The sequence below is a fragment of the Rhinolophus sinicus genome, linkage group LG04 (genome assembly GCF_036562045.2).
Source record: "Rhinolophus sinicus isolate RSC01 linkage group LG04, ASM3656204v1, whole genome shotgun sequence".
NCBI lineage: Eukaryota > Metazoa > Chordata > Mammalia > Chiroptera > Rhinolophidae > Rhinolophus > Rhinolophus sinicus.
Genome location: NC_133754.1, coordinates 14,514,114 through 14,537,736, shown reverse-complemented (window position 1 = coordinate 14,537,736; position 23,623 = coordinate 14,514,114). Strand labels below are relative to the sequence as shown.

Genomic DNA, 23,623 nt, shown 5'->3' with positions numbered 1-23,623 from the left:
GAAATCAATACAAGACAGTTCATAGGCTAGGGACCCAAGGAACAACATAGTGGCACGTTTTCTGGGTTTTCTTTTTCTCCTTTATCCCAGATTTGGAGATAAAGAAGTAGGCAACCCAGAAATGTCAATAGACACAGACAAATATTGCCCCAAAAGCCTGCTCTCTGAAGCCAGAGCACCACGAAAGGGGCACCAGCAAGACAGATCACTTTGACAATAACCAGTGTCTGCTCACCAAATACCACGAAAGAGAACTGTGGCCCCACCCCCACCCAACCATCAAAGTCAAGTGTGGAGCCTGGACTTAGGCTTCGGGCTGTGATAATGTGGTGCTCTTCCCTCTGCCCACTGGGCTGGTGTCCGAGGAGACTTAGCAGAGTCAAAACTTTGACTACAACCTAGTGGTAACTGCATCACCCTCTCCCCCCCCACGCCCCACTGGTGCCAATGGAGGGTACATGGCGAGTATAACAAAGCAGTCATTCTTCTCCCTGCCAGGGAGGTACCGTGGAGTCCAAGTGGGAGCTAAGACAGAGGTGCCTACCTCTGCCCAGCAGTACCAAGGAACCTCCTCTCTGAGGTGTCAGTGGAGGCCAAGTGAGCAATTTGGCTTGTATTCCCACCTGTCATTATGAAATTGGTGCCTCTCCTTCCTCCACTAGAGCAGTGTCGCAGGAAGCCACTAAAAACAGGATAAAAACAAAGAAATTCACACTGTGACGCATGGTAGTCAAACTTCTGGGAACAAAAGACAAGAGAAAATTTGAAAGCAGCAAGAGATGACCCTTTAGTTATGGGGGATAACAATTCAAAGTGGAAAACAGTTTTCAAATGATGACAGCAAAGGACGGTCAGATCAGAATCTTACGTGCTGTGAAAATATCCTTCAGGATATTTGTTGCACTAATCGGGTGGTGCTCTGGTGTAGTCTGAAGCTGGCCACCAAGCATGTTGGTTCTGGGACTGCTTAGGAGGCGCTCTGGTGCAGTCCAAGGTCAGCTGCTGCCTGTGTACAGCCCAGGGCCACCTCGTAGGAGCTACAAAGTGCTCTGTGGTTGGTGTCTCCCTGTGCTGGGCTTGAGGATGCCTGGGAATGGTATGCTGAGAACAGGCCAGCTGCCGTAGTGCCAGGCATGGGGACACTTAGCTAGTGGTACAGGGCACACCAATGCCAGCTACTGCTTGGTTGGGGTTTGTGGACCTTTGAGAGATTTTGGGAAAGCCTACAGCATGGGCCCAGGCTGTAGAGTAGCCTCTGAAAGAGGTTCGGGCTGGGTGGGTTCTCAGAGAATCACTAGGGTGGGCGGAGAGCTGTCTTATGGTTAATGGAGACTCAGACTTGGCATTGCCTGTTTCCAAAGGCTGTCTTGGGGGAGGGCTCAAGAAAGCAACAGGGGTGCCAGCAGGCACTGTAGTCCCAGACATAGTTGCCTCTCCAGCCTTCACCCTCAAGCCAAACAATTCAGTTCCTCCCTATATGTCCTGGACACTTTAGGAGCTGCTGCCCCAACCCTGGAGCTCAGAATGAGTGAGTCCCTCAGCGCATAAGTCCATGTGTGGGCCCCTAAGAGGACGCCTTGTTTTCTAGCAGCCCTCCATCTCACCCAGACTGACTTCCTGCTGATTTCATAGGCAGCTGTTTTGGGGACTTCTCTTCCCAACACTGGTAGTCTGGGTTGGGGAGCTGATGTGGGGCTGGGACCCCTAGCTCCGCAGGGGGGACTCTCCGCAGCCAAGATATCCCTTCCGATTCTTAACTGCCACATGTGGGTGTGGGACCAGGCCACTCAGCATCTCCGTCCTTTTTACCAGTCTCAAATGGCTTCTTTATATCCTTAATTATAGGAGTTCTGTTCAGGTAGTCTCCAAGTGGTTCTCAAGGGTTGTTGTTCTATAATTTAGTTGCAGTTTTAATGTGGTCATGGTAGGAGGCGAGCATCCTTGACTTGAAGTCTAATAGCCTCAGATTCTTGAAACTGGATCTCAGATTAGCACACGTGCATTTTCGCAGACCTAGTGCTGTTTCTTGGAGGCAGTCAATATGACAAAAGCCCATGGACATCATCATTGCTTCAAATGTATTGAAGTAGGTATATTAAAATTAAATGATAATAAAAGGTATATTATGCAAACATTAATGAAAACAAAGCAGTCGTGGCTATTTTAATATCAAATAAGTTAGATTTCATAGTAAAAGAAAGTGATTGATTTTTATATAGTGATAAAAGGGTCAATTCAGCAAAAGACTAAATGTGCAAGTGTCAAACCTCAGATATGACAAATAGATGAAGCAAATAATAATAGAACTGAAAGGAGAAATAGATAAGTCTACAATTATGTTTGGAGACTTCACAATACTCTTGTCAACAATTGATAGAACAACTGGACAGTATATAACTGAACATACAGAAGATCTACCGGTAATACCAACTTTATGTCAAAGGATATAATATATGTTTATAGAACACTTCCTCCAATCATAGCAGAATACGTAGTCTTTTCTTATTCCCACAGAACATATATGAAGGTAGATTATAACATGGGCCACAAAGCATACCTTATCAAATTTAAAAAAAATTGAAATAATACGGAATGTGTTCTCTTATCACAATGGACTCAAACTAGAAGTCAGTAGCAGACAGATAACAGAAAGTCTCCAAACAATTGGAAAGTAAACAACACACTTCTATATAACCCATGGGTCAAGGAAATAGTCTCAAGGGAAATAATAAAAAGTACACAGAACGTAATGAAAATGAAAATACCTTTTAAAATGTGTGGAGAACATATAAAGAAGTACGGAGAGGGAAATTTATAGCACTAAACAACAAAAATTTGAAAAGAAGGGAAGACTGAAGTCAATAGTTTTAGTTATCACCTCAAGACTCCAGAAAAAGAACCAAATAAACAAAGCAAGCAGAAGGAAGGAAATAAAAGATCAGATTAGAAATCAATTAATTTGAAAACAGGAAAACAACAGAGGGAATTATTAAAGGGTTCTTTTGAATGATTAATACAATTGTCAAACTTCTATTAATATTGATGAAGAAAAAAAGGCACACACACACACACACACACACACAAAAAAAACAGTATCAGGAATGATACAGAGAATCTCTATAAAAACCCTACATTAACAGGATAATAAGTTGCTACAAACAACCTCAAGCACACAGATTTGCAAACTTAGATGAAAAAGGTCAATTCTTTGAAAAACAGTGTACTACAACACAGCCAATATGAAATAGAATAGTCCTCTGACTATTAAGAAAATTGAATTACTATTTTAAACCCCCCCCAAAAGATCTTCAAGTAAAAATGATTTTACCAGAGAATTCTACCAAATATTTAAAGAGAAATTAATAGCACCTCTACACAATCTTTTCCAGAAAATGCAAGAGTAGGGAACAATTTGCAATTTATTTTATGAAACTGGTACTGATAGTAAAACCAGACAAACCAGACAAAGACAATATCAAAAGAAAACAAAAACCCCCAAGCCCGAAATTTATGGAACAATGTCCATCATGAATATACAGAGGTGCCAAGAAAATGTATACACATTTTAAGAAAGAAAAAAACTATTAAAATTGTAATAATTAATATATACTGATAACAAAAGATGAATACAAGTCATGTGTGTACATTTTTTGGGCACAAATATCCTTATTGTAATGGACTGTATCAATAAGGCCAAAGAAGAAAAATCACATAATCACATGAATTGATGTAGACAAAGGATTTGACAAAAACGCAACACTATTCAGGACAAAAACTCTCAGGAAAATAGGAATAGATGTTATGGATTGAATTGTGTGCCCTAGAAATGTTTAAGTCCTAACTCCCAGCACCTTAGAATGTGACCTTATCTGGAAATAGGGTCATTGCAGATGTAATTAATTAAGACGAGGTAATAAAGGAGTCGGGTGGGCTCTTACTCCAGTATAACTTATGTCCTTAAAGAAGAAAAGACAGCCAAGGAGCCATGTGATGACAGAGGTATGGAAATCCTGTATTAACAGGCACCACCCGGAGTTAAGAAGAGGCAGGGAAGGAGTCTACCCAGTGTTTCAGAGGGAACCTGGCCCCGCTGATGGTTTGAATTGGGGCGTCTAGGCTCCAGAAATGTGAGAAGAAATTTTTGTTGATTTAAGTCATCCCCTTTGTGGTACTTTGTTACAGCAACTCTAGGAAACTAATACTGAGGGGTGCTTTCTCAACCTGATAATGCAAATCTACAAAAATCCAACAGCTAATAGTATATTTAATGGTGAAAGACAGAGTGCTTTTTCCTCAGGGTGGGAACAAGGCAAGGATGTTTGTTCTAACCAGTTATTCAACGCAGTACTAGAAATTCTATCCAGAGTAATGAGGCAAGAAAATGAAATAAAAAGAATGTGAATCAGAAAGGAAAAAATAAAAGTGTCCCTATTTACAGATGACATGATTGTTTACATAGAAATGTTTAAAGTTTCTATAAAAACTAGAACTCATCAGTGAGTTCCACAAGATTGCAGGATTCGAGATAAATAAAAATCAGTTCTATTTTGCATGTTAGAAAAGGTTCTAGAGATCTATTATATAACCGTGTGCATATAGTTAACCATGCCATACTGTACACTTAAATATTAAGAGGGTAAATTTATGTGATGTGGGTCTTTTTCAAACCTGAAGAACAAATCAGTTGTATTTCCATATAGCAGTGAACTTTTGGAAAACAGCACCATTTAGGACTGTTCAAGAAAATACTCTGGTATAAATCTAACAAATTGTGTACATAGGACTCTTATGCTGAAAATTACAAAATGATGAAAGAAATCAAAGAAGTGCTAAATAAATGGAGAGACATCCTGTGTTCATGAATGAGGAGACTCAGCTCCATTTTCTTGGTCATTTTGAGTTGCTGGCAGAATTCAGTTCCTTGCAATTGTGGGACTGGTGTCCCTATTCCCTTGCTAGCCTCAATTTAGGGTCATCTCAGCTTGTGCAGTCTTCCACTGTCTTTAAAGGCTATAAAGGCAGGCTGAACCCCTCTGATGCTTTGAATCTCTTATTTCTTCCACCTCATGTCTCTTACTCATCTGGGAAAGGGTCTCAGATTTTATTAAGAAGAATCATGTAATTAGATTGGACCTACCTGGATAATCTAGGGTAATGTCCCTGTTCCAAAATCAACTGATTAGCAACCTTAATTCTATCTACAATTTTAATTCCCTTTATAATCTCTTTGCTCTGTAAGGTAACATAGTCATATATTCTGGTGTTAGCATTGTCATCTTTAGGGGACAAAGGAGCGATTATTCTTCCTACTACGTACGTTTGTCTGATTCTTTAATGGCTTCCCATTCCCCATGGCATGGTATACAGTTCATTTCAAAATCAAGCTCCTTCCTGCCTGTGTGCTTTTGTCTCTGATTCAGCCACTGTGGTGCTCAGCACAAGCCCCACCTTTCACATTTCGTGTCTTTGCACATATTCCCTCCCGCAGAGAACCCTCTCTTCCTTTCTGTGACTTATCCTTCAGGACTCAGGTCAGACATCAGCTGCTTTGCTCCCAAGAGGTAGATGCTGTACCTTCTGTCTCATTAGCACCGTGATTATAGCACTTATTACATTATGGAAATAATTTTGCTCAACATTTGTTTCAGCCATGAGTCTGTGATCCTCTCAAGGGCAGAGTGCATGTTTTATTCAGTTTTGTATTTCTCTTACCTCGTACAGTATCAAGCACTCAGTCAACCCTTACTGAAGACTTACTGATTTTGTTAATGAAACACGTGAGTTTAGTAGTAATGAAGCATCACCCTGCAGCCCCAGTCAGTCAAGTCCTAAATAAAGCGTGATGTAGGACAGTGTCTCCAGATTCGTCATCGTTGGTTCAGTGTGCAATCAGAACTGATGTTCCTGGCGTGAAGTGGGCATGGGCGCCATGAGGCTGCGTAAGCACGGCATCTCTTGGTGCCTTTTTCTCTGTCCAGGAAGTAAGGCAACGAACCCGGGCATCAGCAGACCTAGGTGCTGTGCTAAGTGACCCTCATGTCTCTCTGCTTGTTCCTTTCCTTATCTATAAAATTGGAAGGAGATTCAGTTTCATTCTAAAGCCATTTATTCATTGTCGTGTGTCCCAGGTGCTGGAGATTTAAAGACAAATAAGAAATGGTTCTGCTTCTCCAGGTGTACACGTCAGGTGAGATTGCCCTTAAGAACTGGTAGGGAGGTTTATTCCAGCTCTGACAAGCCATGATGCATATGTCTTTCCCTTCTTCAGGGGACATTTAGTAATAGAACTAATAACTTTAATTTTAGTCTGTGGGGAATAATACACTGAAAGTACTTTGCTCCTTTGGCCAGGAAGTAAATCTGAGTTCTAACCATTGTCTCTTCTGCTCAGTGAGTTGACTGCATTTGCCTCATAAAGACGACAATACCTTGGAAAGCACTTTGCACACTTCTGATTTCATCCTTGTTCCTGGAAGCAGTAACTGAATTTCAAAGCCTAAGCTGCTTTGAACATTTAAAGGTCATTTGAACATTTAATCCTATAGACCTGCTCTCCCTCCTCTAATTTTTTTTCTTTTCCTACAGTTTCTTTTCTCCTACATTGAGACCCCTACTAGGAAGTGCTAAATGGTAAAGTTACTCTTGAAGCAATTAAGAGAAGTGTTTGCTATTTCCTGTTAGAGAATTTTAATAGGTAGATTTTTGTGTTAAATTAGTACTTAGCACATTACTTTTTGCTGTTTTAAAGCATTTTTTTTTTTGCCAATACAAATGCCGTACTAATCTCTGTCATTTCTATTCATGAAGGAAAAACATTTGCACAGTGCTTACTCATCCATGAATGCAGTTTATAGTTAAACCACGTAATGCCTGATGGTACTAGGATGACAGGCACAGAATAAATAGTACAGATTTTGTTTCCTGAAGATTGATCATTTAGAGATCAGTTGATAATTTATTTTCCAGGTTGTTTCTTACACTGATGATGAGAAATTTTATACTTTTGTAGAAAGCTATGGATTTCAATAAACCTCTGTCAGGACCGCAGACCTATCTACTCAATATCACTTTTTATCTTGAACATCTTTTCCCGAAGAGATAGGAACTGATATTGGCCCCTTTCCTTAAAAATAATATTGCTGAAAATAGTAGTGTTGGAGGCAAAGGTTTTGAGAGAACGGGTTTGTGGGTGACAGCGTGTTAATATAAGAGTCTGTTGACCTAACAAATTTTTAAGAAAACAGAGACTTTTTATGCCTACTTAATTTGTGTTTCAATATTTTTCAATAAGTACTTTTATCAACTTCCTTTTTATGTTTAAATATTACAGTGTTTCTTTTGTTATCAAGTATCCTAGTTTCATCACTCCACACCCTGACCCACTTTTTTGATGTTGTTTTTGATGTTTTATGAAATGTAAAGTGTAACCTGCCTTTAATAAGGCTGTTACCAGCCTCTCTGATTTAATTGTTGTTGATAAATTAATTCCCACCATGAGTTAGAAGATTATAGTATAAAGTGATTGGGTATGATGCCTCTTTACATTCAACTTTAAGTTTGTTTTGTAGAGAATTAGTTTACATGTAATATACCTGAGTCGACATAAGTTTTACTTTAATTCATATTCTACAATGTAGAAGAGAGTTATCTAGGGGGTCCAGAAATGGTTGATTTGAGAACTTCTGTAGGTCTTAGTATTGTAGCTATAGTTATATTAGTGGTGATCAATTTTAAAAGTAGATATGTTCTATCATTAATTACTCAGACCACCTGACTTGATTTACCTGAATTGATATGGTTCCTGAATTTTATAGTGGGCTCCGAGATAAGCATATTAAATACAACAAAGTCTTTTTGTTATACCATGTTTCCCCCAAAATAAGACCTAACCGGAAAATAAGCCCTAACATGATTTTTCAGGATGACATCCCCTGAACATAAGCCCTAATGTGTCTTTTGGAGCAAGAATTAATAAAAGACCTGGTCTTATTTTCATGGAAACATGGTATTAACATAATTTTAAATTAGTTTGTGTACTTTGGGATAAGGCAGTTTTAGGAATAGTAACTTGATTGTCTGTAGTGGTAGAAGGTGATAACAATATGAATCCACCTACACATTCATATGCACTTTAGAAAGTCTTTCTGTGTGTACTTTCGAATATGGAGATTGTTGAGAACTCACTTCAAATAAGCACTGGAGTCCCACTGTGCGGTACTAACCCAGGAAGGCCTGATGAGCTGTGTGCACACAGCTCAGTGCCAGCCCAGGGTAAACCCTCAAATTACTCCTTGATTTCAAGCTTCCCTGCTGCGTGTGAAATAAGAATAAACAGAGAACAGGAGTCAACAAGGCAAACAGTTAAGCGGGATGCTGGAGGTGTTTTCATGAAACATGAAAGTAAGCATTGAAATGCCTACAGGTAATCTGTCTGTTGCTGATAGTACAGAGTAAACTCTTCACTTTTGACGTAGCATTCTGGTTTGAAAACACTAAGTATCATGTAACTTTTTTCTCACCTTAACTATAGTAGCGATCTTCAGTCTTTTCTTTTTACAGAGAGTATCTTAACTATTTAAGTGCATTCTTGAATTAGTTATTCCATGGTTTTCACAGAGAAGTGATGAGTAAAATAGTCTGACAAAAGTCTGCCAATCTAAATGGCAAATTGCTTTTTTGGGGGGGAGGTAAAAATTAGAAATTTTGAGTGTTTATAAGTGATTAAGCTATGCTCACAGAAGTGTACACGTAAAGATGGATTTTTAAACAGTATTTTTATTTTCACATAGAATGTTGCATTTGGTTTTTACCCTTCTTATTTTCATGGGAAATGTTTTCTTAAGTAAGAAAATCGTACTATATCTTGGTATATGACTTAGAATTGTTTTTATTCCTTATAATGCAATGCTTTTGATTATTGGATGAATTTTCTTTTTAGCATTCCATTTTCAAAGGCTATATACATACACATATAAAACATACATACAAATATATACAAACACATGTATACAAAGAAATATACACACTCGTATATCAGATTGTTACCATTATTTTATTTACTGACTTAGGCTTTCCAAATCACCACTGAAAAAATGTAGTAAATTATACGAAGTCATTCTCTTATGTAATCAGGGTTAGTTTTTGTCTATTGGCAGAAATGTCCTAATTACATACAGAACTGATTGTATTTATGCGTTTATGGAATAGAGGCTATTTTGTTAAGATGAAACTACTCATTTAAAAATAATGAAGAAGGCTTTTTAAAAAATAATTGAATTTTGAAACTTAGGAAATTCTTATTATTTATAAGGATCCATTTTAGAGATTTGGGAAATTCTCTCAAAACATCCCTCTTCAATATTTTGATAACATTTTCAGTAATCTTTTTCCTCATGTAGATGTGATTCTTCCCTCTTTAAATCTTACTCACATGCCCAATTTTCTGCTCTTTGCAATAGTCCAAAGGGAGGCTTACCCAGTGGCATGCTGGGAAATATATAATAGGCAGCTCTCTGGGTTGGGGGAATTGCTCTGATTGGCAGCATTCTCTGAATTCTATAGTGTAAATACTTCCAACGTATCAGACTTTTAGGTACTGACATGATGTCGCTGGACGTGGAGCCGTTGAAGAGGTGAACACGCTCAGCTCTCACAAGCCAAGTGCAAGCTGGGCTCAGCACACCACTGGCTTATCCCGTCTGTGCTCCTGTCACGACTAAGGCTATGAATCATCAATGGCTTTGTACATGGTGTTATTTTGTGTTTGGGATTAGAATGCAACAATCGTCAAATAGTTGTGATAGTATTATCGTGATACTTCAAACTTAGAATACTGACTTAGCGTATAACTATCTTTTTTCCTGACTTTCAGTTGGGTTCAAAGCTTCGGACATGAGGGGCTTGGATTATTACTAGACATTTTAGAAAGACTGATTAGTTGCAAAATGTAAGTATTGCTAATTATTTTCAATTAAGCTACATGTGCATGTCTTGTTATAATTCTAACTCTGATATCTTTAATGCCAATGCAGACAAGAAAAAGTTGTAAAGAAGAATCAGCACAAAGTCGTACAGTGCCTTAAGGCTTTGATGAATACACAGGTATGTACGTAGGTAATCACATTGTAGTTTTTCTTTACCATTTCTATAGAATTTTTAAGAATTAGATTGTGTAATAAAGAATTTGTGTTAAAGTGATACACTGCTGTGATATGCTGTTTGGTACATAATGGAAAAAATACTGAATTCTATTGATTTCCAGCTTTGTATGAGAATAACTATCTCCTAGCAGAGAAACTTGGAGATGAATGAACCTTCTTCTGGTGCTTAACTGCTCATGAGTAGATTAATTCTCTCTCCCTTCCTTAACCTCCCTCTCTCTCTCTCTCTCTCTCTCTCTTAGTTTTCAAAACTATAGCGTGAATCAGATTTGAAATTATACATGATTATTAAATGTGGTCTGCACTAATATTTATTACCAAAGAATCAAGTTGGGAAGACTTAGCTTTTATAGTCTAGGAATTTAAATCTATGATGAAATTAATGAAAAGAAATGTAGCAGGTCTGAGAAATGGTGCAGTGAGCTTCACACAAGTACTACTGAGACCAAATGTAATAAGGCAGCTCTGCAGAGTGTGCATAGTTAAAGAGGATACATTAGAAGAGAGAAACACTTTAAGCTCTTTACTGAAGTTAGGTTTATCTGACAGTGTTTCTTTTGCATTGTTAATTGCAGAAATTACTCTATCCCCTGCCATGTCTTTAGCTCCAATGTCTAAACACATCTGACTCAAGGTGTGTGAGTAATGATAGGTAAAATGTCCTCTCCTGCTGTCCAACAACTAAAACACCTATGGTGGTATGAAGATTTGTGTTTTATAGCAGAACTCTCTCTATATTTCTGATTAATTTTATTTTTAGTATTTTGCCTTATTTTCATTTTTAGAATAAATCTTTAGAGGACTACACACTTAAGTACTGATAAATTATTAACATTTATTTTCTGTATTTTTTTTTTTACTAAATGTAGTAAATACTGGTTTTCTAGTTATTTTTATCTAAATGAATTATTTATGTGTTTTTCAACATTTCCTAGGGCTAAGTTTTCTATTTTTTTAAAAGATTTTATTGGGGAAAGGGAACAGGACTTTATTAGGGAATAGTGTGTACTTCCAGGACTTTTTTCCAAGTCAAGTTTTTGTCCTTTCAGTCTTAGCCGAGGAGGGTGCCATTCAGCTTCAAGTTGTTGTCCTTTCAGTCTTATTGTGGAGGGTGCAGCTCAGCTCCAGGTTCAGTTGTTGTTGCTAGTTGTAGGGTGTGCAGCCCACCATCGGTTGCGGGAGTCAAGGAATCAAACTGGCAACCTTGTGGTTGAGAAGATGCACTCCAACCAACTGAGCCATCCGGGAGCTCAGCGGCAGCTCAGCTCAAGGTGCCGTGTTCAATCTTAGTTGCAGGGGGCATAGCCCACCATCCCTTGCGGGACTCGAGGAATTGAACTGGCAACCTTGTGGTTGCGAGCCTACTGGCCCATGTGGGAATTGAACCAGCAGCCCTCAGAGTTGGGAACATGGAGCACTAACCGCCTGAGCCACTGGGCCGGACCCTATAGAATATGTTTTAAAAATAATTGAATAAAGCAATCAGAAACTGCTGATAGGGAGAGGTCTTCCCGTACTGTGAGTACATAGTATTAGTACTGCTTTAGGGGGCTCCTTTTAAAGTGAACATATAGAAATTGAAAATTTCATAGTGATGGAAAGTCTGAGTGTAGAGAAAACCCAGAAACATTTTTTCAAACCAAAGGGGCATATGGATCATAATTTGAATTTGAGAAGAATATCATGGGTAAAGTGAGATTGTGTGTAGAAGATACTATTCCTACTTGGTTTGAGACTGAATTGGAGAGGGAGTAAACTGTGTTCATATTCTAATTAATATAATGTAAATTATTCTCTTATAATAACATTGTGTCGCTTGTAGTTTGTGTATGTGGGGCTGAAATATACCGTTATTTGCCTTTATTGTTATCACCTGTGCTAATAAGAATGAAACATTTTTACTCGTACTTGGAATTAGTACTGCCTGAAATTTTTGGTAAAAATGTTTTTCCCCCGAGACTGGTTGATGACTTTCCCCATACCTCGCTGTGTAGTCTTTACAAGGGATCACTGAATGATGAACAATACAGGCTTTAAGAGAAAAGTGTGGTCCCTTATTCTGTACTAGAAATTATTTATATAATTAATGAGCAGATCTGTTAGCATATGACAGTAAATTTCTTACAACACTAAGTTAGACTAGTATGTTTTAAATGGGAGAATATTGTGACTATCAGGATGGAAAGTTAATTTAAATTCAAAAGTGATTACAAGAGGGCCTTCATTTTAGTCAGTTAACTCTTTGTGGGTGGCTTTGAGGTGTACATCCCCAGCCAGGAGGTTTGTTCCTGAAGTCAGCACCTTCCCCAGGTTCCCTCTGCTGCTGGGATTCAGTCACTGTGGAGGTTGTTCCGCACCAGTATTCATGTAATGTAGGGTATCCTGCACGAGGTCTTAGGGTATCAACCTTCTCCTGCCTAAGGCATCTTCCATGGCCTGAAATTCCACCTATTAGGTAATAATAGGCCTCATGTAGAATGCAAATGGAACCTGGCATCAGTCCTCATTTTAGAACCCTGGAGTTTTCATATAATCCAGAGTGTTCATATAATCCAGAGTGGGTCTTTGACATTCTGTAGCGAGACATCCTGAGGCCTTCCAAATTTTGTCATCACTTCTCTAACCTCATACATAGCCTTCATTTCATGCACTTTCCATGCCAGCGCTGGTAGGTTGACTATTTCTCTTACAGAGTCAACGGTTTTTGTTTTGCTTTGTTTTGTGTTTTAAATAATTGAAGGAGATTAATTTTACACCAGTAGGCAGCAATTCTGTCTCTAGTTCTAGAAGCTGAATAGTGGCAATCTGGCTTCATTCCAGACTTAAATGACCACTACAAATTTTTACATTAGCAAAATCAGAGAATCTTGCTTATGATGAGGTTTGGGGTGGTGGTAGTGGGGGAGGGGGTCACAGGATAATGGTTAGAACCTGAGATCAGAGAATGCTGCTATTTCACCCTTCACAGATGATGGTTTAGGGCCTGAGGACTTGCCGGAGAAGTAGGTAGTGTCACTTGGAGGAAATCAGAGGAAATTGGTGTGAGTTGCCTTGAGTGGCTGGAGAATACAGAAGGGCAGGCGCTAGCTAAGGATAGCCAGGCAGGTGGGAAACGGGGAAATGCCGGAGGCAAGCTGCTCTCAGTCCTCAGCTTTCTTAGGATGAGCTAGTCCTTTGGTACTTGATAATCCTTGGCAGACTTACTTTTTGAATTGGATCTAAGGGGCACTTTATAAGCCTCTGACAATTCCCCGGAATGATTTTCGAGGCATATCTTAGTCTTTGGCCCCATGCCCGCTTTTTCATTCTTCGTTTGCAGGTGTGAAAGAGCCCAGGCCATCACAAAAGTGAACATTTCCTAGCCAGTTGAGCTGTCTCTAAACTTATCCCCATCACCAACAAGACAGGGAAGCCTTTCCCCAAATCATCCCCTGGCGCCCTGGACCCGTCTGCTCATCCCTTTTCCTTTGTACCTGTGTTCCCTAGATAATGGTCTGAAGCAAATACAGTATTTCAGTACACTGTGAGGCTTCTTTATATTAATGCCGTTTACAATAGAAAATTATAAATAAAATTTCCTAGCACTGAAAGCATTTGGGTCTATGCTTGTTATAGATTCAACTTTGATGCCCATAACTAGTGCTAATTTTGAGTGTAAGCCATAGTTCTTGGTCTGTAATTGGGATTAAGGTCCTTTTTAGTGCTTAGTAGTAACTGTAATAACCAATTTCTCACTCTGTAGAAGGGTCCTCTGGGATGCATGGTCGATAAATAGCATTGTTTTCTTGCTTCTCTTCATTCTCTGTTAGCGATGCTTGTCTTCCATGGATTGTAAGCAGGCCTTAAGAGAAGTATACGTGCTTAAATCAAAACACTAAGTCATTAATATAACCACGTATCTTCTAATTGGATGTGACGTCCCGGCAGTAATGAATAAACTTTGTCCTTATCATCCCATGTTTATAATGCGTTTACAACTGCACTGTCTTCCTGACGGTAAAATATTCCAAGGAGAATATACCAGGGGTACCAAAAAATGTATGAGCACTTTGGCCAATGTTGCCCAAGCAGTAGTTCGCCATAATCAGAAATGCCTGGACGCTGATGGTAACCACTTTGAGTACCTCTTGTCATTGCAGATGTCAAACGTGACTTGTATTCATTTTTTGTTATCAGTATGTATTATTACAATTTTCATAGTTTTCGTTTCTTAACATGTGCATACATTTTTTTGGTATCCTCTGTATACACTCCTAATGGCAGTTTCCACGTGGTGTGTGCCCAAATCATCCTTCAGCTTTGCCCGTTTATGAACTAAGTGTTACTCTCTGGGCCTACACTGTATATGCTGTGGTTGCTGTATGTATGTGGCTAGTCTGAATTGAGATGGGCTGTAAGTATAAAATGCACACTGGATTTTGAAGAAGAAAAGTAAAATATCTCATCGATAATATTTTATTTTGACTATATGTTGAAATGATAATATTTTGGATGTATGGGAATAATTCTATTAAAAATTAGTTTTGCTTGAAAATTTTGCCATTGCACATGTCGTTCACAATATATTTCTCTGTGCCCTTACTTGTGGTACATTTCTTACCAACCCTCCTTCCTGAAGAAGATCCTCATGGCCTCAGGTCAATTTCAGTATCTGACTGTTCATTTTGGATGTTTATGTCAGGAAATCTCAATAGTTCTCACTGTTTCTCTCTTTCTCCACTTGCCACTTATCTGTGTTATAATACTAGTCAATATTGTTGTAAAATCCCCTTTGAGAGGTTCTGTATTTGGTTGGTTCTCACAGTTTTTGATATAAAGTGTATATATACTTCTATGAATTTTTTTAAGGATGTTACACATTCTTTATACTTTCCAACTTTTCTAGGTGTAAAAATATCTTATCCAATAGACATGTTTTAATAACTGCATTTCTTTCAGGATACTGATTTTTTTTGTTTTTGTTTTTTTAACTAACTTAACATTTAACCTCTTATTCCCAACATGTTATAGTATGGCTTGGAAAGAATTATGAGTGAAGAGAGGAGTCTTTCTTTATTAGCCAAAGCCATCGATCCGGGGCACCCCAATATGATGACAGATGTGGTTAAACTCCTCTCTGCAGTGTGCATTGTAGGGGAGGAAAGCATGTGAGTCTTCTCAACTTACTTCTCTAATTATATATTGATTTCACCCAATATGATTCATTTAACGTTTTCATTATCTATTCTATTTGAGACTCTATAGAATATAAGGAAATGAAGTATGCTTACGCAACTGATTTAGATTCGTATTGGCCGCACAGAAATGTTTAAGTAATGATTACCTCTCTTAATCAATATAGTAGTGATGGGCTAATATGTTTCTGTGAAAAACTGACTTCTTTGTCATTTATTTTGAACTGTTCTGAACTCAAACCCCAAGTAAAAATCCTAAATGAAGATTTTTGAAACATAATAAAATGGTTTTAGTTTCTTATGTGATTTTTTCCCCCAGATAGAATTAATTGAAAGTGTAGGTCACGTACGGTCTCTTGTAAAAACAAAATCATACTATTTGAAAGTCAATAAGGCAGATTCAGAAAGTGACATAGGGAATAGTACTTTCCTAGTTGAGGATATGTAGTCCTTGACCATAAAATATATACTAAAGCTTTAAACTCTAAAGACATTATTCACATTTGTTAGGGATTTAACTGAAAGACCATTTATTATACACATATTAAAAAATATTTATAATGATAAGACTTTTTTCTTTTAAAGAAGATTAGGAGTTCTTGTTACAAAGTAGCATTGAGAAATTATTTTAAAATGTTTATTCAAAATTATAAAGATATAAAAACTGAACAACCAAAAGAACAAACAGAAATCACCCTCTCGTACAAGGGTGGGCAGAGCTGTGTAGGTGGGACCTGCTGTGCCCGTTTGGAAATTGCCCTTGTGGTGATCCCGATGGGGCTGGTGACAGTTGAGCTGCTCAACTTGGGCCGAGGTGGAGAGTCAGCAGGCACCACTCAGCCCTGTCCCCTGTCCCCATAGATACCTACAGTGCCTCTCTGTGGATGTCATCTATAATCCCGACATGCAAAGCCAGGCATACAGCTTCAGTACTTTCCATATCAAGGACGTGTTAATTTTGGCTGTAGAAACCTAAGAGGGAATTTAATGTGTGCACATGTACTTTCTGTGCTTCCCCCTCCCTTTCGTTGTCTCTGTCTCCTTCTCCATCCCCCTCCTTCTTTCTCCCTTTCTCCCCGACTTCCTTGTACTTTTTCTCTTTTCTTTCCCTTTCCTCTTCATTTTCCCTCTTCTTCTACCTCTCCTTTCCCCTCTCTTTCTTTATCCTCTTTTTCTTTTTTTCTCTTCTACTTCCTCTTGCCATAGTTCCCTATTTTATTATTTCTTGATTTCAGAATAGTTTTCAAAATGATGGACATAACTTTTAGGACCACATGTCTACGTCCGCGAAGTATGTGAGCTTCTACAGTATGTGAGATTCTGTTAACACAACAGTTTTTATTTTATCTTTTTAAGGTGGAGGAAGTAGAGTCCTTTTGTGACTATTAAGTTTTATATTTGACTAAAACTCCTTACTACCATATATTTTTGGCTACCAGAACTTCACTTACTTATAGTCGAGTGGAAGTAAAGTGTAGTGGGTAACAGCATTTGTGTAATGCTCACTACACAGACTATGGTTTTAGATCCGTGATTTACCATTTAATAGATGTGAGACCTTGGAGAAGTTGCTAAACCTTTTTCTACCTCAGTGGCCTGATTTTAATATGGGATAATATTAGTACCTACCTCTTAGAATTATGTACTTGAGAATGAGTTACTATTTGTGAACTGGTTCAAATGGTCCCTGTGGTGTGGTAAGCACTGTATAAATGCTTGATAAATAAACATCATTATAGGGTAATTATGAGGAATAAATAAATCAAAACGTGTAACATGCTTAGAACAGTACTTGATACATACTGTGTACTCAGTTAGCTACTTTTCAAATGTTACTGGTTGCTTTGGAGTAGTGATTCCAGAGTTCAGTAGATTAGTTCATTGTATTTTGACATTTGGGTTATTTGCTGTTTGCAATTTAATTAATAATTTCAAAATTTCCAATAGCCTAGAAGACGTTTTAGAAGCTTTAACGTCAGCTGGAGAAGAAAAAAAAATTGACAGATTTGCTTCTATTGTGGAAGGCCTTCGGCACAATTCAGTTCAACTGCAAGTATGTTTCACGCATATCGTACATATTGTTTTGTAATCGTTTTCTGACAGGTTTATATTTAACCCTATAGTATGAAACCCTGCGTGCCATTTAGTATTTTGTAGCATTTTAAATAAATGTGTAGACTTCTAATTTATACTGAATCATAATTTATCTTAATAGATGCAACTTGGTGTATACCTATGATTATTTTCATAGCTTACTTTCTAGAATTTGAGTTAGTAGACGTCTCTGTAAAATAGATAATCAGAATCCCATTCATTATTTATTCTATGTAATTCTCATTGGTTGATTATTATAATTTTGAAGAAATTTTGGCATTTAAATGAATGATGGCTTCTCATTGTATTAGTTTTTATATCTGAAAAGGTGAGAGTGTACGTGAGTAATAATGAGGCCCAATAGATACTTACAGGGATTTTCACAAATGCCGACATGCTCCCTGACAGTCTTGTTTAGGCTTTAACATTCTAGTGTCCACGCTGCACAACTGATCTTCATTTACTTTCTCCTTAAGAAGAAAAAAAAAAAGAGGCAAGAGTTTTTAATGCCTTTAATTATTGTTACAATCATTCCTAATCAAACCTGAGTATATTTGAGGAAATATTGATAAAAATGTTTTCCGACGTAAAAAAAATCAGCAAATGTTAGGGACTGTCAGATTGATTGTGTCATTTCTGATGACAGTGTTTGAGTGGCTGGTGAGGCACGCTGTTGTTGTGATTTGTTTCTCCGTGCAGTGGGCAGGCTTGAAGATCTGAGTATATGGTCTAATAGCATGGGTCCAGGTGCTGTAACCTCTGGCAAAGAGCCCGTCCTTACTCACACGGGCCTGGCAGGGGGCCTGGGGGTCTGGGATGTGTCGTCCACAGCTGATACAGACCCTGCTCTTGTACTTGCTTGGTGTGTGAGGGTCTTCTAATTCATACATCATCACATACATAATTCACACATACACCTTTTAATTCATACATCCCTTCTCCATTTTCATCCGTCTCCAGGTTTCCTATTCACTACAAGGCTAATTAGCGAAAAGTAAACTGTAAAGAAATTTAGTAGAGAAATTATGTGAATTTCCTGCAGTACTCATGTTACTTTGTACATATACAGTATTTGTACCAATAACAGTAGATTATTAGACTAATTTTGGTTATTTGTGCGTCATGTTAGAGATCATGTTTAATTTTCAAAATCTCGTTTATGAAATGTAATAGTCACATTTAAACTTTATCCCTAGAGACTTTTTATATTAATGTATACTTTTGGCATCTAATCCCATACATTGTGTAGGAGTGGAAGGTGTAGTTTCTTGTGAGGAAAGGATACACTTCTGAGTCAGGCGGGCTTGAATTTAAGTCCCAGCTGTTCACATCATAGCTGTGTGACTCTGGATCACGTCCCGAACCTCTTCTATAGCTCAGTTTTCTCAGTTGTAAGATGGAGATAATATCCAAACCTTCTCATTATTGATGCAAGGATTACATAGGATAATGTGTTTAAAATGCTTAGGCAGTGTTTGGTCCTTCAGCAGAAGTGTTGAGTAAAAGCCAGCTTGAAAAATTTTGTTAAATTAAAAAAGCAAAGTCAGTGGACAGTGGAGATTGAAAACAATCTTTGCTTTTTTTTCAGGAACATTACCAGTATCGATATTAAAATTTGTATTTAACTATACAGCCCATCAATTACCCTCTTGAGCATCTATCTCCGGTTAAGGAAAATTGATGTTCACACAAAAACAAATTTTTTCAGCAGCTTTATTTGTCACAGCCCCTAACTTGAAAGAACCTAGATGTCCATCAACAAGTGAATGGTTAGACTATCGCATATCTGTACCACAAATACTACTCAGCAGCAAAATGGCATGAATCATTGATACATATGACAACATGCATGCATCTCAGGAGAATTATCCCGATTGAAAAATGTCACTTCTAGAAGGTTACACACTGTATGACTCCATTTATATACTGTTGCTTCAAGTAACCAAATTATAGAGATGGAGAACAGTACAGTAGTTTGGGATGGAGTCTGGAAAGGTGTCAATTTTGGCCGTGAGTATCAGGAGGGTGTCTTGTGTGGTTGAAACAGTTCTGGTGGAGATGGATATACAAATTTGCCTGTGGTGATGGTTATACAAATCCAACACGTGATAACGTTGCATAGAACTGCATACGCATACACACATGAGTGTGAAGCTGGTAAAATTGGAACAAGCTCTGTGGAGTATACCAATTTGAATTTCCTGGTTTCGGTGCGGTGCTCTAATTATGCAAGCTGGTACCACAGGGTGGAAGTGTGTGAAGAGTACTTGGGGTCTACCTGTACATTTTTTTTGTAACTTCCTATGAATATATAATTTTTTTCAGAGGAAAGTGTTAAAAAAAAATGTTTGTAAAATGGGTCCCAATTTCATTTACAACACTATTACATTACTTGACATTTTAAAGCTGTGAGGGAAGGGATGGAGAACAGCTTGTTAAGAACGTAGCCAAGTTTTGTCTCAGTAAATGACATGATTCACTCATTAACTGGAAAGTTTTGAGTATTGCAACCTTATAATTCTTGGTTATTTGGCATATTAAGTATGTTTCTAGCTCCTGGACATTCAGGTAATCTGTCTGATCTTTAAAACTTTTAATTTTTTAGTGTATGAACTTGAAGGCAAACTACATGAATTGAAAAATTCTTGGGTAAATTTAGTTATTTTTGTTATGAGTGGTTACTCTAATTTTACTGAATATGCTGTCGTGGAAAAAAAGATTTCTATAGTTAGGATACAGTTATATTTAGCTAGTAAATATCTATGTAATTCTTTGAAAGAAAACTGTCAATTAAAAATTTGAAATTAAGATTATAGAAGACATTAAGACTTGAAGAAATTAAAAAATACATCTGTCTAAAGGCTTGATATAGTTTTGAAGTGATTTCTTTTTTTAACAGCTTTATTCAGATGAAATTCACATTATATAGTCTATCCACTTTGAATAATACTGGGGATGTCCAAAAAATGTGTACCATGACTTGTATTCATCTTTTGTTATCGGTATATATTATTACAATTTTAGTACAATTTTTTCCTTTCTTAAAATGTGTATACATTTTTTTGGCACCCTCTGTACAGCTCAGTGTTTTTATGTATATTCACAGAGTTGTGCAACCCACATCACAATTTTAGGACATTTCACTACCACACCCCCCAAAAAATCTCCTCATCTCTAAGCCTTCACCTTATAATACCCTTATTCCCCCAGCTCTAGGCACCCATTAATGTATTTTCTATCTCTATAGATTTTCATATTCTAGACATATGGTATAAATGAAATTGTACAATTTCTGGGCCTTTGTCACTGGCTTCATTCACTTAGCATAATATTTTCGAGGTTCATCCATGTTTATAACATGTATCAGAACTTCCGTTTTTTTATTGCCACATTATATTCTATTGTATGGATGTACTACATTTTGTTTATCATTTGTAATTTGGTGGACATTTGGGTTCTTTCTACGTTTTAGCTGTTATGAAAAATGCAGCCATGGATATTTGTGGAGATGATTTCCTTTTTAATGAGTGCTTATTTGCCATATTTAGTACAAGGTGATAAGGGTGAAAAGCAGGGGACTAACAGCAACGTCTCCTTTTAATCGTTGTAGACGTGACCTGTTTGATTCAGTTCTTGAGAAATTTTTACCAAGATATAGGTGGCTGGTCACATTTGCTTAAATGAAACTAATTGCCTTAGTTACAAGTAATTATATTTCCTTTTCATGATTAGAACGGTTATTTTTGGAAGTCCTATAGACGTTAAAATAAATTTCTGATACTGTTCTTAAAGTTTAATTTTCATTGAAAAGTGAAAGTTCATTGTAGCATCATATAAATTCATTTCTTTCTCTTTTTTTCTGAGAAGTTCAGGTTAAATTTGCATGCTCTTGATCAAGAGTAGAAAATGGAAAGGATTGTTAATTCTCACTTCCCTTACTCAATCATTTTGTTGTGGGTTTTTACTCTTTAATTGAGGTTTCCTGTTACTATGAAGCTTAATGTGTCAGATCGCTAGGCGGTGACAAGCTTAAGTTAAGAGAGATCCCATTTTCTAGATAGCTAACCTGGGGGAAAAAATAAATGGATTCTGTTTTCTGGGATTGCTGATTGTGCACTATTTTGTTTAAAATGATCAAGCAGCACTTTGGTAATACCTAAAGGTACTTTCCTCTTGGGGTTTTTTCTGAATTTTCTACCAATAAAGTATATTTTAAAACGAGCTGGTTATCAATTTCCCCATAAAGCTATTGCTCTAAGTGACCATTTTACTCTATTATCTATATAGTTTGCATTTAGTAAAACATACTAGTCTGGGTGATATTAGCAGATCACCAAATTAAAAATAAAACTTGTTTATTGTTGAGTAAAATAGAAACCAGGTGTTTGCTTTTAAATTGGGGAAAGGGGAGTTAGTAAAATAAAAAAGAATTCACTATTTTGTTGCAAAGTATATTGATAACAAAGTACTTTTTAAAGGAGGATAGTTAGATTTTTCTTGAGTCTGAAATTAATAATGAAGACAATTTGCCTACCTAAGATTCTGACAGAAAGAGCATGCTTCCACCCCCCTGCTGCCCTCCCCACCCCCCATTGTGTAATGCAAAGGTGAAGAACTGGGAACCAGAAATAACTCAAAATTATTTTCAGCTCTTACAGAGTCTTACTATCAGGAAAGAAAGTACAAATATAAATATTGGATTATAATAAATGTACATTATTTTTTCAAGCGTATGAGACGAGGTTTTCAGCTTCAAGCAACATGATCCCCTTTAGGTAATTTAAGCAGGAAATATTTCTAGGTACCTTATAGAAATTCTGGCAGGCTCAAGGAATCCTGCGTGGATGGTGCATAGCCAGAGGCAACGCAGAAGAAGAAATGCTAGACCACATCTGGGAATGTTCTAATGGAAACACCACTTCCGAAATTCCACTGGTCAACACCCAAGACTCTAAGGACAGCAGAGGTTCTGCCACAGCACTAAACCTCCCTTCACAGGGTCCAGTCTTCGTACCGTGTTTCCCAGAATATGAGATCTAACCGGAAAATAAGCCCTAGCATGATTTTTCCAGATGACATCCCCTGAAGATAAGCCCTAATGCATCTTTTGGAGCAAACCTTAATATAAGACCTGGTCTTATTTTCGAGGAAACGTGGTGGATCGGCTGTGATGCAATCTGTGTAATTCGTCTCATAAAGTATTTAATTAAGCCTGCTTGCCAGCAGGACTCTGAGCAGCAGGTTGAAGCCAGCCCTGCCTTCCAGGTCCCAGATCCAGTCAGCTGAACAAATCCTGTAGGTTTTGTCCCAGGGTTTACCTTACGATACGAGGAGACTTTCTTCTTCATTTTTGCTCTTGATCTTTCCACATGGTCAGAGATACTAATTCAGGTACAGCATGATGTATTAATGATCATACAGACTTCCCCTGTCCAACAAGGAGGAAGTCTAGGGCAGTCCTTTCCCCCATAACAATCTGGCCTGTGAGCTGATGCCGACCTGAGTGCCTTCCTGGGCTAATACGGTGCCACTGATCACTTCAGCTAAAATCAGGGACGCGTTTCTTGCCACTTTTTCTAATTGGGGGACTCTCATTGTAGGGGTAACTGCCTGCGGGTACACATAAATTAGTGACCAGTTTTCTCTCCAGAAGGCTTCCCACAGTAACCAAGGATAGCTCCAGTTTGGAGAGATCTCCGCAGTTGTCTGCGGGCTGCGTGGTGTACCAGTAGTGGCTCCGTCAACACTTAACCATCTCTATGACCACAGCTAAGGTTCAAGTCACAGTGTTTTTGGCGAGAGAGGCGAGTTAATGCCTGGCTCCCCACAAGATGGTCTTGAAGGTGCACTTGGTGTTCCTGGAAGGAAAGTGTTGCTTATAGTTGTTGGGTGTCCCCTCAGTTGGGACCTTCATCAGCTGAGGGGGCTACTGAGTGATGGCGCTTTCAACTTGGCCTCCCGGCTGGCTGATACACTTTAGGATTCTCAGTTTTGGAAAGAGTTGAGTCTAATCCTTGGTTTTGGAGGGACTATATGAAGACATGGCAGAGATGGCAAACAGGTTGTGCTGTAGGAGAGGAACCTTGAGCTTCACGAGCCTGAAGCTTTTATCATGGATTATAAGTATGCTTACCCTTTGCTCCAAAGAGACATTGTCTTCATTATACCAGACAGGAAGCGTGCTGGCCCTTTGCT

General features: G+C 38.0%; 1 protein-coding gene across 1 annotated transcript in view; it reads left to right on the top strand.

Annotated features, from left to right (window-relative positions):
• The window catches only part of DIAPH3 (diaphanous related formin 3), a 438,451-nt gene that overhangs the window by 116,737 nt on the left and 298,091 nt on the right, over positions 1-23,623 (top strand). The window contains exons 6-9 of the mRNA XM_074329349.1: positions 9,872-9,946; positions 10,032-10,101; positions 15,171-15,307; positions 17,282-17,387. Of these exons, the coding sequence (XP_074185450.1) occupies positions 9,872-9,946; positions 10,032-10,101; positions 15,171-15,307; positions 17,282-17,387 (388 nt within the window). The remainder of the gene's footprint in view (positions 1-9,871; positions 9,947-10,031; positions 10,102-15,170; positions 15,308-17,281; positions 17,388-23,623) is intronic.